The following is a 13,265-nucleotide window of genomic DNA, read 5'->3' on the forward strand; positions in this document are numbered from 1 at the left end:
ATTCTAAGAGTAATAGAATTCCATGTGGATGGGGGAGGGATAGTGACATGAAGTGTTTTATGTATTTAGATAAATCATTCATGCTGTGGTGTGGATACTGGCATGTAAAGGGACCAGTACATCTCTCCTGGTGAGAAATGATGGTGGTTGGAATGCAAACTGTAGCTGGGAGGTGATGACAAGCAGGTGGATTTAGGACATATTTTGAGGGTAGAGCCAACAGGACTTACAGAGACCTGGATGCAGCCCATGAAGGAAAGAAAGGAATCAAAGATGACTCCAGGAGTTTGGCCTAGTGTATCATTTAATGAAATCAGAGAGGCTTTATGGGGAAAGACTTGGAAGGGAAGTTGTGGCCATGTAAGCTTAAGATATATATTAGACATCTGAATGGAGAGATTAGGAGACATTTGAATAAGTGAGTCTAGACTTCAGGGAAGAGAATCCAGTTGGAAACAGACACTTGAGAGTTATCAGCATTAAAAAGATACTCGAAGCCATGGAACAGTGTGAACTTGCTTGGCTAGAGAGCATAGAAAAAGAGGACAGGGTGGAGGACAAATCCCTGGGGGAGACAAACAGCCCGAAAACTGGAAGAAGAAATTGAGAAGTGTTTCAAGAAGGAACCAGCTGCGTTTGAGAAGTCAAGTAAAATGAGGATAGGGAACTGATCACCGGTTCTCTGAAGATAGAGATCTGTGATGACCTTGATAAGAACTACTTCAGTGCAATGATGAGGACAAAAGTCATTAGAGTGGGCTGAAGAGAGAGCCCTGGAGAGATGAGAAAGTGGGCTCTTGTTGGCATGGAAAATGGAGAAATAGGGTAGTGTCTGTAAGAGAGTGAAAAATCAAGGGAGAGGCTGTCTCGTTTCATTGTGTTTTGTCTTTTAAGTTTTTTTTTTTTTAAGATCAGATTTTAACTTGTTTGTATGCTAATGAGAAAAGTCCAAAACATAGGGAGAATTTAATGATGTAGAAAAGAAGATAATTTAAGGCCCTTGAGAAAACAAGTTCTAGATAGAACAGGGATGGTGTAGCAGACGGAAAGGCAGGGTATGTAGGCAGAGAGGCAGCTGGGTTTGTAGACTTGATGTGGAAGGGAAAGATGGGTCTAACTGGGCTTTAAACATTTTCTCTGTTACATATGTGATCCAGTCATCAGCTCAAGAGAGATGTTGAAGATTTCAGGAGAGAGGACAAGGCATAAGATAGACACCTCAGAGAGTGGGAAAGTAAGTTTACTGTGGAAGCATAATTGCATCATTTGGCAGTATCAAGTGCCAATTTGACATCTGTGGTTGTAATTTTGAAGTCACTCAGTCAACACAACAGTGTGAATTTCTCTCTTCAGTGTTCTTGGTGGGAAGAGGACAGTTGGGTTTAATCAGGATTGGAATTTTATCAAGCAAGATCAGTGGAAGAGAATGAAGGGTCCTTCCAAGGGATGGTTAGAGCTGAAGATCATGAAATCTAGGTTGGGTACTGATGGGAGTGAGAACAAGAAGGGTGTGATGGATGCAAACAATGTGGTGGGTCACTGGAAGAATGATCGTTGGTGCTGGATTATTGGTTGTTGGATCACCATGGTGATGCTGTTTCTAAGAGTGGTGGTGGGGTAGTGAGACTATGAGCCGGTGGCTGAGGGAGCATGAAGAGGAGGTACAGAGCACTGCAACAGGCTTCAGAGAAGCTGGGGTTTTTGAAGAATGAAAGAGAAACAGGTTGGAGTGAGTTGCAGGACATAAGGAAAATCAGCTTTCACACCAACCACTGAAAGGGAAGCAGTGACCTCAAAGGAAAGCTGTCTTGGTCTAAACAAAAAGGCAAAGAGACACTCAGAAAAAGTGAAGGGACTGAAGATATCAGGGAGTTTATGAATTTCAGACTGGAGTTTCTAGAGATCAGAGTAGAAGAGTTTGGACTGGGTGGAGATAGTGTATAAAAACAACAGCTAACACTTCGAAAAGCACGGTGACCATCACTGTCATGTATTTGCTCATTTAGTACAGTAACAGCTGGATAGAAAATTGAGGGTGGATGACCAGAGGCTCGATCTTGTCAAGGTTATAGTAGAAAATGGGTTGTGAGGCATGAAGAGATTGGTTGTACAAATCAGCATGAGGCAATGGGCTATCTCAGGTGCCTCTTCTCAGTAATGACATTTTGAGACAACAGAATTTCATGTAAAGACGGTTTAAAATATTGCATCTGGAGTCAAAAGATCTAAAAACTGAGTTCCAGCTCTGCCAGTCACTCACTATTTGAACTCGGGTGAGATTCTGTCTGGGAGTCCTGGTCTCAGTTTTCACATCTGTAAAGACAGAGAGAACAAGCATGGGTGCTCAATTGCTCAGTTGTGGTTGACCCTTTGTGACCCCATGGACTGCAACCCACCAGGCTCCTCTGTCCATGCAATTTTCCAGGCAAGAATACTGGAATAGGTTGCCATGCCTTCCTCCAGAGGATCTTCCCTACCCTGGGATCAAACCTGAGTCTCTTACATCTCCTGCATTGGCAGGTGGGTTCTTTACCACTAGCCATTGGGAAGCCCCAAACAGCACACCATGCCCCCCAATAAAAGTGAAGATAAAATGACGTGATAAAGTGACTAGGAAATCACTTGTGTGTGTTAGTCACTTCAGTCATGTCCAACTCTTTGTGACCCCATGGACTGTAGCCCACCAGGCTTCCCTGTCCATGGAATTCTCCAGGCAAGAATACCAAGGTGGATTGCCACTCCCTTCCCCAGATCTTCCCAACCCAGGGATTGAACCCTGGTCTCCCTCATTGCAGGCAGATTCTTTACCGTTTGAGCTACAGGGAAATCCTTAACAAATTACTTAACAAATTGTAAAGCACCTAAGTGCCAAGCATGACTATTATGGTCAAGAACAGAGACGTGCCTAAGGAAGAAGATTGTTTTGGCCACAGTGTGCATAATGAATTGTAATGAGCAAGACAAAGAGCATACAAGTGTTTGGAAGGTGTTAAAACAGCCCAGACATGTGAGTGAGGACCTGAGCTAGGGTGGTGGCTGCAGCCATGGAAGACGTCCAGGAGAAACTATGAAGAAGTGTTAGGATATGGTCCAAGCACAATCTTGCAAATTCTTTTCTGGGCATGACTGGGCTGGTACACTGTTCTTTGGATGGAGTTTGTTCCAGTGTAGATGACAGAAAGAGCAACACATGGTGGTCACGGAGGAACAAGGACTTACCTAACTGAGCTTCTGTGAACTCATCCCAGTTGCCCAAGGTCAACTTGAGGCCAGTGGCTACCAAGGTCTAGCTTCGGGGGCAGGGTAGAGTGGGAGTTAGGGTTCGTGTGCAGGAGTCAGACCTAAGTTCAAATAACAGCTCTATCAGCTCTGTGACCTTAGGCATGCTATTTAAGCCTTTGTTTGCCTACCTGTAAAAATAGGGACCTAGCCTGTGGAACATGTTGTGAAGATTAAATAAATGTGAATACATATATCAAGAGTGTAGCCCAGAGTGCGGTTGGTAATAAAATAGTTATACCAACAGCTATTATTGTTATTCCTAAATCTTGAAACAATTCGGGCACCAATGAGGCACATCCCAACTGGTGGTAGTATGCTGAGGACATGTGTAGGAAGGGATTCAATGAGGGACTAAATTAACTATGGATGATGGAGTCAGAAATGACCCAGAACAGAAGCTGGGGTGTCTGATGATAGCAAACAGGCCTACCTTCTCCCCACATAGTCACCTTTTTTTTTTTTTTATAGTCACCTTTTAGGTCTAATTAATATCATCTCCTGTTTTTCCCTATGGCTTAACTCTACCTTCAGCTACAAAACCCAGGCCTGTGTCTCATATTTCTGCTCAATGGTGGCTTTCAGGACCAGCCATTTGTGGCTTTTGGGGGGATACTTGTCCTGTGCACACAGTGACTACCCATGTTTGATGGAAGCAAAGTGGCTAAAAGCAGACTCTTCAGCTGAAACGTTAAAACCAGGCAACCCAAATGGAGACCAACAGAGACCAACAGGGAGACCAAAATTTACCCTCCTCTCAAGTCTAAGGCCCAGGGAGGGAGGGCTAGACAGCTCCTCAAACAACATGAACGGGAAGGAGTTGGTATGTTAAGATATTTTGCTCGTAAAACCTAACCCTGTACATGGTGACCCTCCAATCAACATTTGTTGATTTTAAAAGAAATTAATGGAGTTGGGTGGAGCAGGAAGAACCAAAATATTTTGGGCTGCTAATGGAAACAGAAACACACTCACTGTGTACTCATAGAAATGTGATGGTAAGGGTCAGGTTTGAAATAATAAGATCAACTCTTGTGTTTGGCTTAGGAAATCTGTTTCGCTAGTTTCTACAATTTCACATGACTTGATCATAAGAGAAACTGGATGTCATGGTTTCTCTTTAATATCCCAATAAAGGGTGAGTGAAACAAAAAATACTCTTTGGACAGTATCTCAATCAGGACAGCAGAAGTTATGCTGGGATATCTCATAGAGAATGCCAAAATCTCATTTCCACGTGTTGGCACCTCATTCTAGGCTGCTTCAAATTTTTGTGTTCTCCATATCAACTTTGGCTGCTAAGATCATTGTGGTGGGGCTGAGTAGGGAGCGTGGAAGGAGAGTTTGTAGATATGAATAGCAGCAACTCAGATGGCCATGACTAACCTCAAGGTGAAAAAGCCCCTTTCACATACCTGAAATAGAGGGGAATGGAAATTGGTGGACAGTACAATGGCCATCAACAATAGTTCTTCAAACAACCCATTTCCCTGCTCTCATGTAGCATTTTCCTTGTATTATGTCTTCAAGGAAAACCAAGTGAGTACTTTGAATTTGTACATACCAAAAATCTTCAAGACCTTCTCAGGCTCTTTAATCTATATTACTTCCAACCTTTAAAATGTATATATAAGCTTTTCTAAATAAAGCTTTTTTGAAGTATGAAGTAAAGAAAATGTTATCACTTGAGATGCGACACCCCTCCAATCTGGAAACTTCCCTGTAAGCCCTGTACCAAGTTCTGGGATGTGGCCTGAGCCTTGGAGGTGTGTGTTAGTCAGGGGCTTCCCTGGTGGTTCAGATGGTAAAGAATCCATCTGCAATGCAGAAGACGCATGTTCGATCCCTGGGTCAGGAAGATCCCCTGGAGAAGGAAATGGCAACCCACTCCAGTATTCTTGTCTGGAGAATTCCATAGACAGAGGAGCCTATTGGGTTAAAATAAACGGTCTTTTGAGTACCTATAGTTAAACCTGCCTGGATGGAAGAAAAAAAAAAAGTAGTCCCAGAGTTTTACAATTTTAAATGTACAGGGAAAAAAGCATTCTTCAGAAAAAGTCTAGCCTATTTCTGAGTTCTTTCATCATGTGCCACTTTGAGTAGTACCTGGAAGTTATTGAGCATTTACTGTGTTGATTTACTGTGGTTAGTGCTTTGCATGTAGGTCTCATTTAAATTTTATAGCACTCCAAGATATGCACTTTTATTATCGTGATTTTACACGCAAAAAAAGAAACAAACTTAGAGAGGTCATCTATCTGCTCCAGACCTTCACAGACCTAAGTTTAGAGCCACATCATCTGACTCCAAGAGCCTTCACCCTTAATCATTACCCTGAATGTCCTTCCAAGTTTGGAATGGACAGGTATGCATGCTATATTTAAAATGGATAACCATCAAGGACCTACTGTATGGCACAGGGTACTCTGCTCAATGTTATATGGCAGCCTATATGGGAGGGGATTTGGGGGAAGAATGGATACATGTATATGTATGGCTGAGTCTCTTTGCTGTCCACCTGAAACTATCACAGCGTTGTTAATCAGCTATACCCCAATAAAAATTTTAAAAATTACCCTCCAAATATTCTTAAAAATAGGTCTTAAGGGAAATGGAGCAAATGCTGCAATCTGCATAAGAATAAGTGCTCTCAAAACCAGCACGGTGACCATTGGGGTTCTTGTGTAGCCACTTAATTTTGGAAAACTACTGAGCAGTTATTCCCTACCTTGACCATGCAGGTTGTGTTTCTAGAGGTCAGGCTGTGAATGGGATGCTGTTCTCTGAAACTCTCACTAACAAAGCACTCTGCATGTTTCTTGTGTCTTCCAGTTGACGGTCCTCCAATGGAACCTTCCCAGTTTGTCTCAGTTGTCCCTAAATATCCAGACAAGATGGGATTTGATGAGGTAGGCAAGGTGTCTGTGTTTGTGGGTACCTGTATGTGTGCGCACGTGTACATCATGCTTATCTGTTTGTGTCAGAACAACAAGCCTGGGCACATGTCTGAGAGTCAGCCAGATCAGCTTGGCTGCTGAAAAGAAACTGAGGTCTTGGAAAAGGTTCTCAGTTTTCGTTGTGCCTTATTCACTTATCTTAAAAAAGGAGCATCATGGTAAAAGTGAATTAATCATTGAGTCAGAAAGATGTTACTAATTAGGCATGAAAGTAATATTTTCTAAGAGCAGATATTGCCATGTTTTATCAAGATTCAAGGGTAGGGTAAAGAAGATATATGTTTTAGGTATTAGAGGACTTTAACTTTATTCTGAGTAAGTGGAAACCATTCTGGAACATTCTTTGCTTTATTTTGTCTTTGCTGCTCTTCCGTGGGAAAAATTGGAGGGCAGGGTTTAGAGGACAAAGCAAAAGAGAAAAAAGAAACCCATACTAAAATTTGTTTTTGTAGCAGGCAAGAACTTCATAATAATGCTCCAAGGGCTATATTTATTATTACATTTTAATTGTATAACGATTGAGCAGAAATGTAATGAGATGCCTGTCTTAGTGATATGCTCAGCAGAACCAGAATTGTGACTCCAAAATCACTGAATCCTTCATGGGTCCCTCATGTCACATAACTGCTGATCCATGTTCAGGAACTTGATGATCTGGAGGCTGGGACAGTGCCTTGGGAATCCACAAACTACGATGGAACTTTTCCATGAATCTGTGATACGTTATAAGCCAAACTTTGTGCTCTATGCTCATTGCCACTGATTCACTGAAAGAAATTGCCTTGTTTATCTCCCTGTACTATGTCATATGGGTCTCCAAAGTACAGCCATCTTAAATTCCTGCTGGAACTGGAAGTTGGGGTTTATTCTATAAAATTTATTTGTTGGCAGATTTCAGAAATGGAAGGGAATATTTCATGAATATTAATTGGAAAGGAGTTAGAAACTACTATGCTATTTTTACAGAGGGCAAGATGAGCTTAGATGGTTTTAAGTGTAATAGAGATGAATTAGACTAAAGTAGAGAAGAATTAAAGTGTAGATAGTTTGATAAACAGTCAGGGCTTCAGAAAGGTTGGCCCACCCCAGATACTGAACTGGCTTCCAAATATTACTTACAGCTCTCCTTTTCTGCAGCTCTCACTAACTCTCAGGTCTCCAGGTAAAAGAACCCAAGGGTCTTTACATATATTCATTTTCCCCTTTATAAACACATTCCAATGAGGATCAAATCAGAGCAAATACCATGGGACGAAAGCAGGATCTTCTAGCCCTGGTCTTCTGTTTGGAAGGACTGGGTCACTTTCAGAATCCTTCTGAAAAAGGCCAACTCTATGGAGATACAGACATGGGGACTCTGCTCTCCTGAGCCCTGGTAGTCATCTCTCTGTTTGGAACAGAAATAGGATAGTAGAAAAAGGGATTTCAGGGCTTTTTCAACCTTCCCCGTACTCTGTGACCTTGTTGGGGTGTCTGGGCTGCATTTGGCTGGGTGGCATTTTGTCTGTTTACTATTCACGAAGTATGAGCAAGCCATCTGTGTTTTCCCTTCATAGCTGCAGTTTTTATTGCACTTGTCCTGGCAGGACCCCGGATGGGATTATTATTTACTGAAGTCTTCCCAGACTTGAGGTCTTGGGTCTGAGGGGACTTTTGGTTGTATTTCTGTTCATTTTTTTGTTTTGTTTTGCTCTCCTGGAGTGACCTCAGGTGTCACCATGTGTACACACGAGGAAATGCCTCTTCCTTCCCATAGCCTTAAAATCAGGAGATGGAATGTGTTCCCATCACAGTAGGATTCTAAACAGGAAGAAAATGACATATAAATGAACACAACTCATTAAGTTATAAAATCCCAAGTCACAGGGCAAATAGAGTTACCACAGAAATTGTTTTTTAAAAAAGGATTGCCCAGTTAGATAAACAGTGGAGGTAATAAAATCATGGTATGTACCTAATCCACTTCGTTCTGATTCAGATGGATGATTTTTTGAAAGAAGACATCTTGCTCCCCCATCCGTACTTTTCTTAGAGCTATATAAGTGGATGGAAGTGAGAATATTTTATAAGGAAGAGTTGAAATTTTACTTAATCCAGCTTTTGATCTGGTAAAACATATAACTTCTTGATACTCCACTCAGAATGATTGTGTGAACCATGGCTTAACCCTCAGTAAAGTCAAAACTACAGCCTGCTTATATGACATGACTTCTTCTTTATTCTAGACATAATGCCAACTTTATCATAAACCACATATTATAGACAGTTTAATCTGTATTGGCCTTGAAAGATAAGATTGCTCAACTCCCTCTTTTTATAAACAAGGGAACTGGACCCCGTAACATTAGATGTCTTCCTCAAAGTCATCTAGATGGGTCATTAGGATAAAGCCAGTGTTGTCCTGCTTATTCCTGCAGGCTTCTCCTTTCCCACGCTATTTCAGTATTTCTCACTGGCAACTGAAGTCTCCCTCTCTTGCAGGACTAGTTTAATGTACAATGTAAGTTTATTACTGCTTATAGAAAAGGACCTTATTAAAGCCCTTCGTTACCTGTGACAACTTTCATGAGGCTTTGGGTTCTTCTGTGGCTCCTTAAATCTGGGAATAATCAGACCAGCCTCCTTGTCTGTGTAACTCCCAGTGGCCTCGTGATAGGTGTGTTAGTACAGTCATCAGGAATTTCAGGGCTATGGTGAGGAGCTGCAGGAAGACCCAGCACTCATGGGGGACGATCTGAATGCACATTTTGGGGACTTCATGGACCAGTATGTGTCGTCTCTTTAAGATGTCCCTCAGATCCATGTAATGTGGAAATTATGACTCTCCCTAAAGGGCTACCCCCAAGGGCAGAGTCCTTTTTCTTTACAGAGACTTTTTCAGAAAAAATCTTAAGAAAGTTGAAGAGTTCTGGTAAAGAAGCTATGAAAATTAAGACCTTAATAATTCAATTTGGAACTCTTAGTAATGAAAGGAATTTGTTAAGACTAGATCTTTCTTACTCTTGGAATGACTTTAAATTTTTCTACAGAGAATATAAATTTCAAGAATTGCTAATATTTTGTACCCAGGTGATAAGACCAGTATTATTTCCATTTTAGAGATGAGGAAACTGAGGCATAGGGATTGGACCAATGCCAACACTTAGCAGACTTAGGTCTTGATAAATCTAGCCACTTGCCAAACTTCTTCCTTCCCCTTGGTCTCATATTGTTTTGGGTTTAATTCACCGTTGGCCTCCTGAAGAATAACTTTTTGACCTGATATGAAATACAAATAAATCTTCTCCACCATTTCCCCTAACTTTTCCACTCCTTATTCTAACTAAAGCTTTGTTGCTTATACTTTCTTTGCTTTTCAGCAGCCTAAAATAAAACCTGAGTAATCTGTATTTCTTTTCCCTTGTTCTTCTTGTATTAGATTTTCATGATAAACCTCAAGCGCAGAAAAGACAGGCGAGACCGGATGTTACGCACCCTGTATGAACAGGAGATTGAGGTCAAGATTGTGGAGGCTGTGGATGGAAAGTGAGTTGGATTTTCTCCTCGAACCCTTGCCGCTGTGGCTGGAGTGGAGATGCACCCTCTCCAACTGAGGTTTAGTCCCAGTCAGAGGAATCTGCAGTCATTGCGAGATAGACATGCTTTCACAGTGCAGCCTATCTTGGGAAAACTTTATGACTCATAGCAGCTTATATATGTTAATTTCACTGAGTAGAGCAGAAATCCACTCATCATCCTGTACTCTCTGGTCTTCACTCTGCTGAAGGCTTGCCCTGGGCGTGATTTTCCACTGTCTCTGGGGGTTCTTGCAATGGTCGTGGTGGTTTCCAGCCCTGTAGTGCCTTGGAAGGAATGCGTTCAGAGTTGCATTCAGAGCCTGATTTTGAGCAAAGCCTCTTACCTTGTGTGACTTGACCTGAAGAAATAAATGGAAAAAATGCATAATAGTCTGTGTGTCCTATTGCACAAGATGCTTGCCACAGTCTGCCTGGGCTGATCACTTTTCCCAGGAACATGGCAGGAAACTTACATACAGTACCTGGTTGGATACCTTCAAGAGTTTTGTAATTGATGTTGTCTGCTTTGCTTTGCCCTTTGACACTCTTATTTCAAGGAGTATGTTAGTCGCTCAGTCGTGTCTTACTCTTTGTGATCCCATGGACTGTAGCCTGCCAGGCTCTTCTGTCCACGGAATTCTCCAGGCAAGAATACTAGAGTGGGTAGCCATTCCCTTTTCCAGGGGATCTCCCGTACCCAGAGAGTGAACCCTGCTCTCCCACATTGCAGGCAAATTCTTTACCATTGGAACCACCAGGGATATTTGCAAAACCTCCTATTCCATGTTATATGTGAATTTGGGGTATGAATGACTCTAAGGAGTATGGCTAGAAGCTCTTGTGGAAGTTTTTATGACTCTTTTAGAGAATCTCATCAGTGTTTCTCAAAAGTGTGGCCTGGACACCCATGTCACAGTCCCCAGGGGCTGGTTAAGAGGGCAGCTTCCTAAGTCCCAGAGCTGCTGAATGATGATCTGTAGGGCTGGGCTGGGAATCGGCACTGAAAAAGCCTCAAAGTGATTCTTGGGTAAGGTTGCCACGTAGAATAAAGGGCATCTAGTCAAATTTGTCCCAAACATTGCATGGGTCTTATACTAAAAAATTACTGTTTATTTAAAACATAAATTTGACTGGATATTTTTGTGTTTTACTTGCTAAATCTGGCAACTCTATTCTTGGATGCACTAGACTTTGGGAACCACAGTGTCAAATACCTCTAATAACCCCAATCTCCTTCATAGACCACATGGACCAAGGAAAACTAGTTGAGCTGTGAGAGTTCTTTATATACTCTACATACAAGTCTCTTATCAGATGTATAATTTGCAAATATTTTTTCCCATTTTATGAACTGTCTTTTCATTTTCATGATGGTGTCCATTGAAACACAAAAGTTAATTTGATGATGTCCAGTTTACATTATTGTTGTTGATTGTGCTTTTGGTGTCATATCTAAGAATCCATTACCAAATCCAAAGCCACAAAGACTTGGTTCTAGCTTTTCTTCTAAGAGTTTCATAGTTTTATGTTTTATATGTATCTCTTACACCTTAGATCTTTGATATATTTTAAGTTAGTTTTATATGATGTGAGGTAGGGGTCCAATTCATTCTTTGTTTCCAATTCATTCTTTTGTACAGTTATCTAGTTGTCTCTGCACCATTTGCTAAAAGATTTTTCTTTCCTTCACTGAATTGTCTTAGCAACCTTGTCAAAAATTAATTAAATATAAGGGTTTATTGCTGGATTCTCAATTTTGTTCCATTGATGTGTATGCCAATCCTTATTCCTCACAGTAGCTTCTTATGTGTAAGGAAGCCCTTCAACTTAGTTATTTTTTTTCAAGATTGCTTAGGCTATTCTAGGTCTGTTGGATTTCCACATAAATTTTAGCATTAGCATACCATTTTCCACCAAAAATGTTTGGATCTTGATAGAAATTGCATTGACTTTGTAGGTCAATTGAGGGAAGTACTTCTCTCTTTGTAATATGAAGCCTTCTGATTCATGATCATGAATATCTTTCCATTCATTTAGATCTTTAATTCTTGGATCGATGTTTTGTAAATTTTACTTGCACATCTTGCATTAATTTTGTTAAATTTATTCTCAAGTATTTTACTCTTTTTGATGTTATGATAAGTGGAATTGTTTCCTTCATTTCATTTTTACATTGCAGATTGCTAAGTGCATAGAAATAGTTGATTTTTGTATACTGATCTTTTTCTTTTTTTTTTAATTTTTTATTTTATTTGTTTATTTATTTTTTATTAGTTGGAGGCTAATTACTTCACAATGTATACTGATCTTTTTCATACAACCTTGCTGAACTCATGTATTAGTTCTAATAATGTGTTTGTGTGTAAGTATGATCAGGCCATTCAGGATGACCCCTCTCTTGTTCTCTGTACATCTCCTACTTGACCACGCCTTGCTTCACTCACATGACTATCCAATCCTCTTAATTATAGGGCTTAATCAGTAACTGCCTACATGCTTGCTCCTGCCCCAGTCATTGGTTTCCTTGGTAATTGATGAGCCAATGTGATGTTAATGCCCCCTATAAGTGGTAGCCTCCTCCTCAGCCAAGTAGTGAAGACTGCTGCAGTGTCTGGCCTCTTGTCTGTTGTACACAGACAAGAGAGTGACATGCTCCAGGATCTTTGGCTTCAGACTTGTAAGATCCCCCTGTCCAATAAACCATTAATGTCTCTGTCACTGTCTCTGGGCTCTTTCTTTGGTCTCAAGGCTAGCTAAATTACAAGGCTTGCAGTCCTGGGAGGTGCAACCCAACAGCTGTTGAGCCAGCCAGAGGCTGAGAAAACTCCCATGAGCACCAAGATGTTGTCGAATAAGGATGAGGAACAAAAAGTCGTGGGGGTAATCCTTGGGCTAAATCCTCAAGTACAGTGCTGGATAGAAATGATACGAGTGGACAGGCTTGGCTTGTCCCTGTTGTTAAGGAGAAACATTTAGTCTTTCACCATTAAATAGGATAATTGGCTCTGGAGTTTTCACAGATGGCCTTTATGGGTTGAGTGTTTCTATCTTGAAAGGGTGATGGTGTCTTAGTTTGTTTGCTGCTAAAACAAATGACCATAGACCCAGTGGCTCAAATAACAAACATTTGTCAAAGTTCCAGAAACTGGGAAGTTCCAGAGAAGGGTGCCAGCATGGATAGATCATGGTGAGAGACCCCTTCCTCCTTTGTAGATGGCTGTCCTCTTCCTGCAGGCTTCCCTGGTGACCCAGTGGTAAAAGAATCCACCTGCCAATGCGGGAGCTGCAGGTTCGATCCCTGGATCAGGAGGATCCCCTGGAGAAGGAAATGGCAACCCACTCCAGTATTCTTGCCTGGGAAATGCCATGGACTGAGGAGCCTGGTGGGCTACAGTCCATGGGGTCGCAGAGTCAGACCCAACTTAGCAACTCAGCATGATCACTGTCCTCTTGCTGTACTCTCCTATGGCAG

At 41.3% G+C, this 13,265-nt stretch overlaps 1 protein-coding gene across 2 annotated transcripts in view; it reads left to right on the top strand.

Moving 5' to 3' along the window:
* The window catches only part of COLGALT2 (collagen beta(1-O)galactosyltransferase 2), a 133,274-nt gene that overhangs the window by 106,898 nt on the left and 13,111 nt on the right, over positions 1-13,265 (top strand). For both annotated transcript variants that reach the window (XM_043485329.1, XM_043485330.1), the window contains exons 7-8: positions 6,112-6,188; positions 9,655-9,761. In XM_043485329.1, the coding sequence (XP_043341264.1) occupies positions 6,112-6,188; positions 9,655-9,761 (184 nt within the window). The remainder of the gene's footprint in view (positions 1-6,111; positions 6,189-9,654; positions 9,762-13,265) is intronic.

The sequence above is a fragment of the Cervus canadensis genome, chromosome 13 (assembly GCF_019320065.1).
Source record: "Cervus canadensis isolate Bull #8, Minnesota chromosome 13, ASM1932006v1, whole genome shotgun sequence".
NCBI classification, from domain to species: domain Eukaryota; kingdom Metazoa; phylum Chordata; class Mammalia; order Artiodactyla; family Cervidae; genus Cervus; species Cervus canadensis.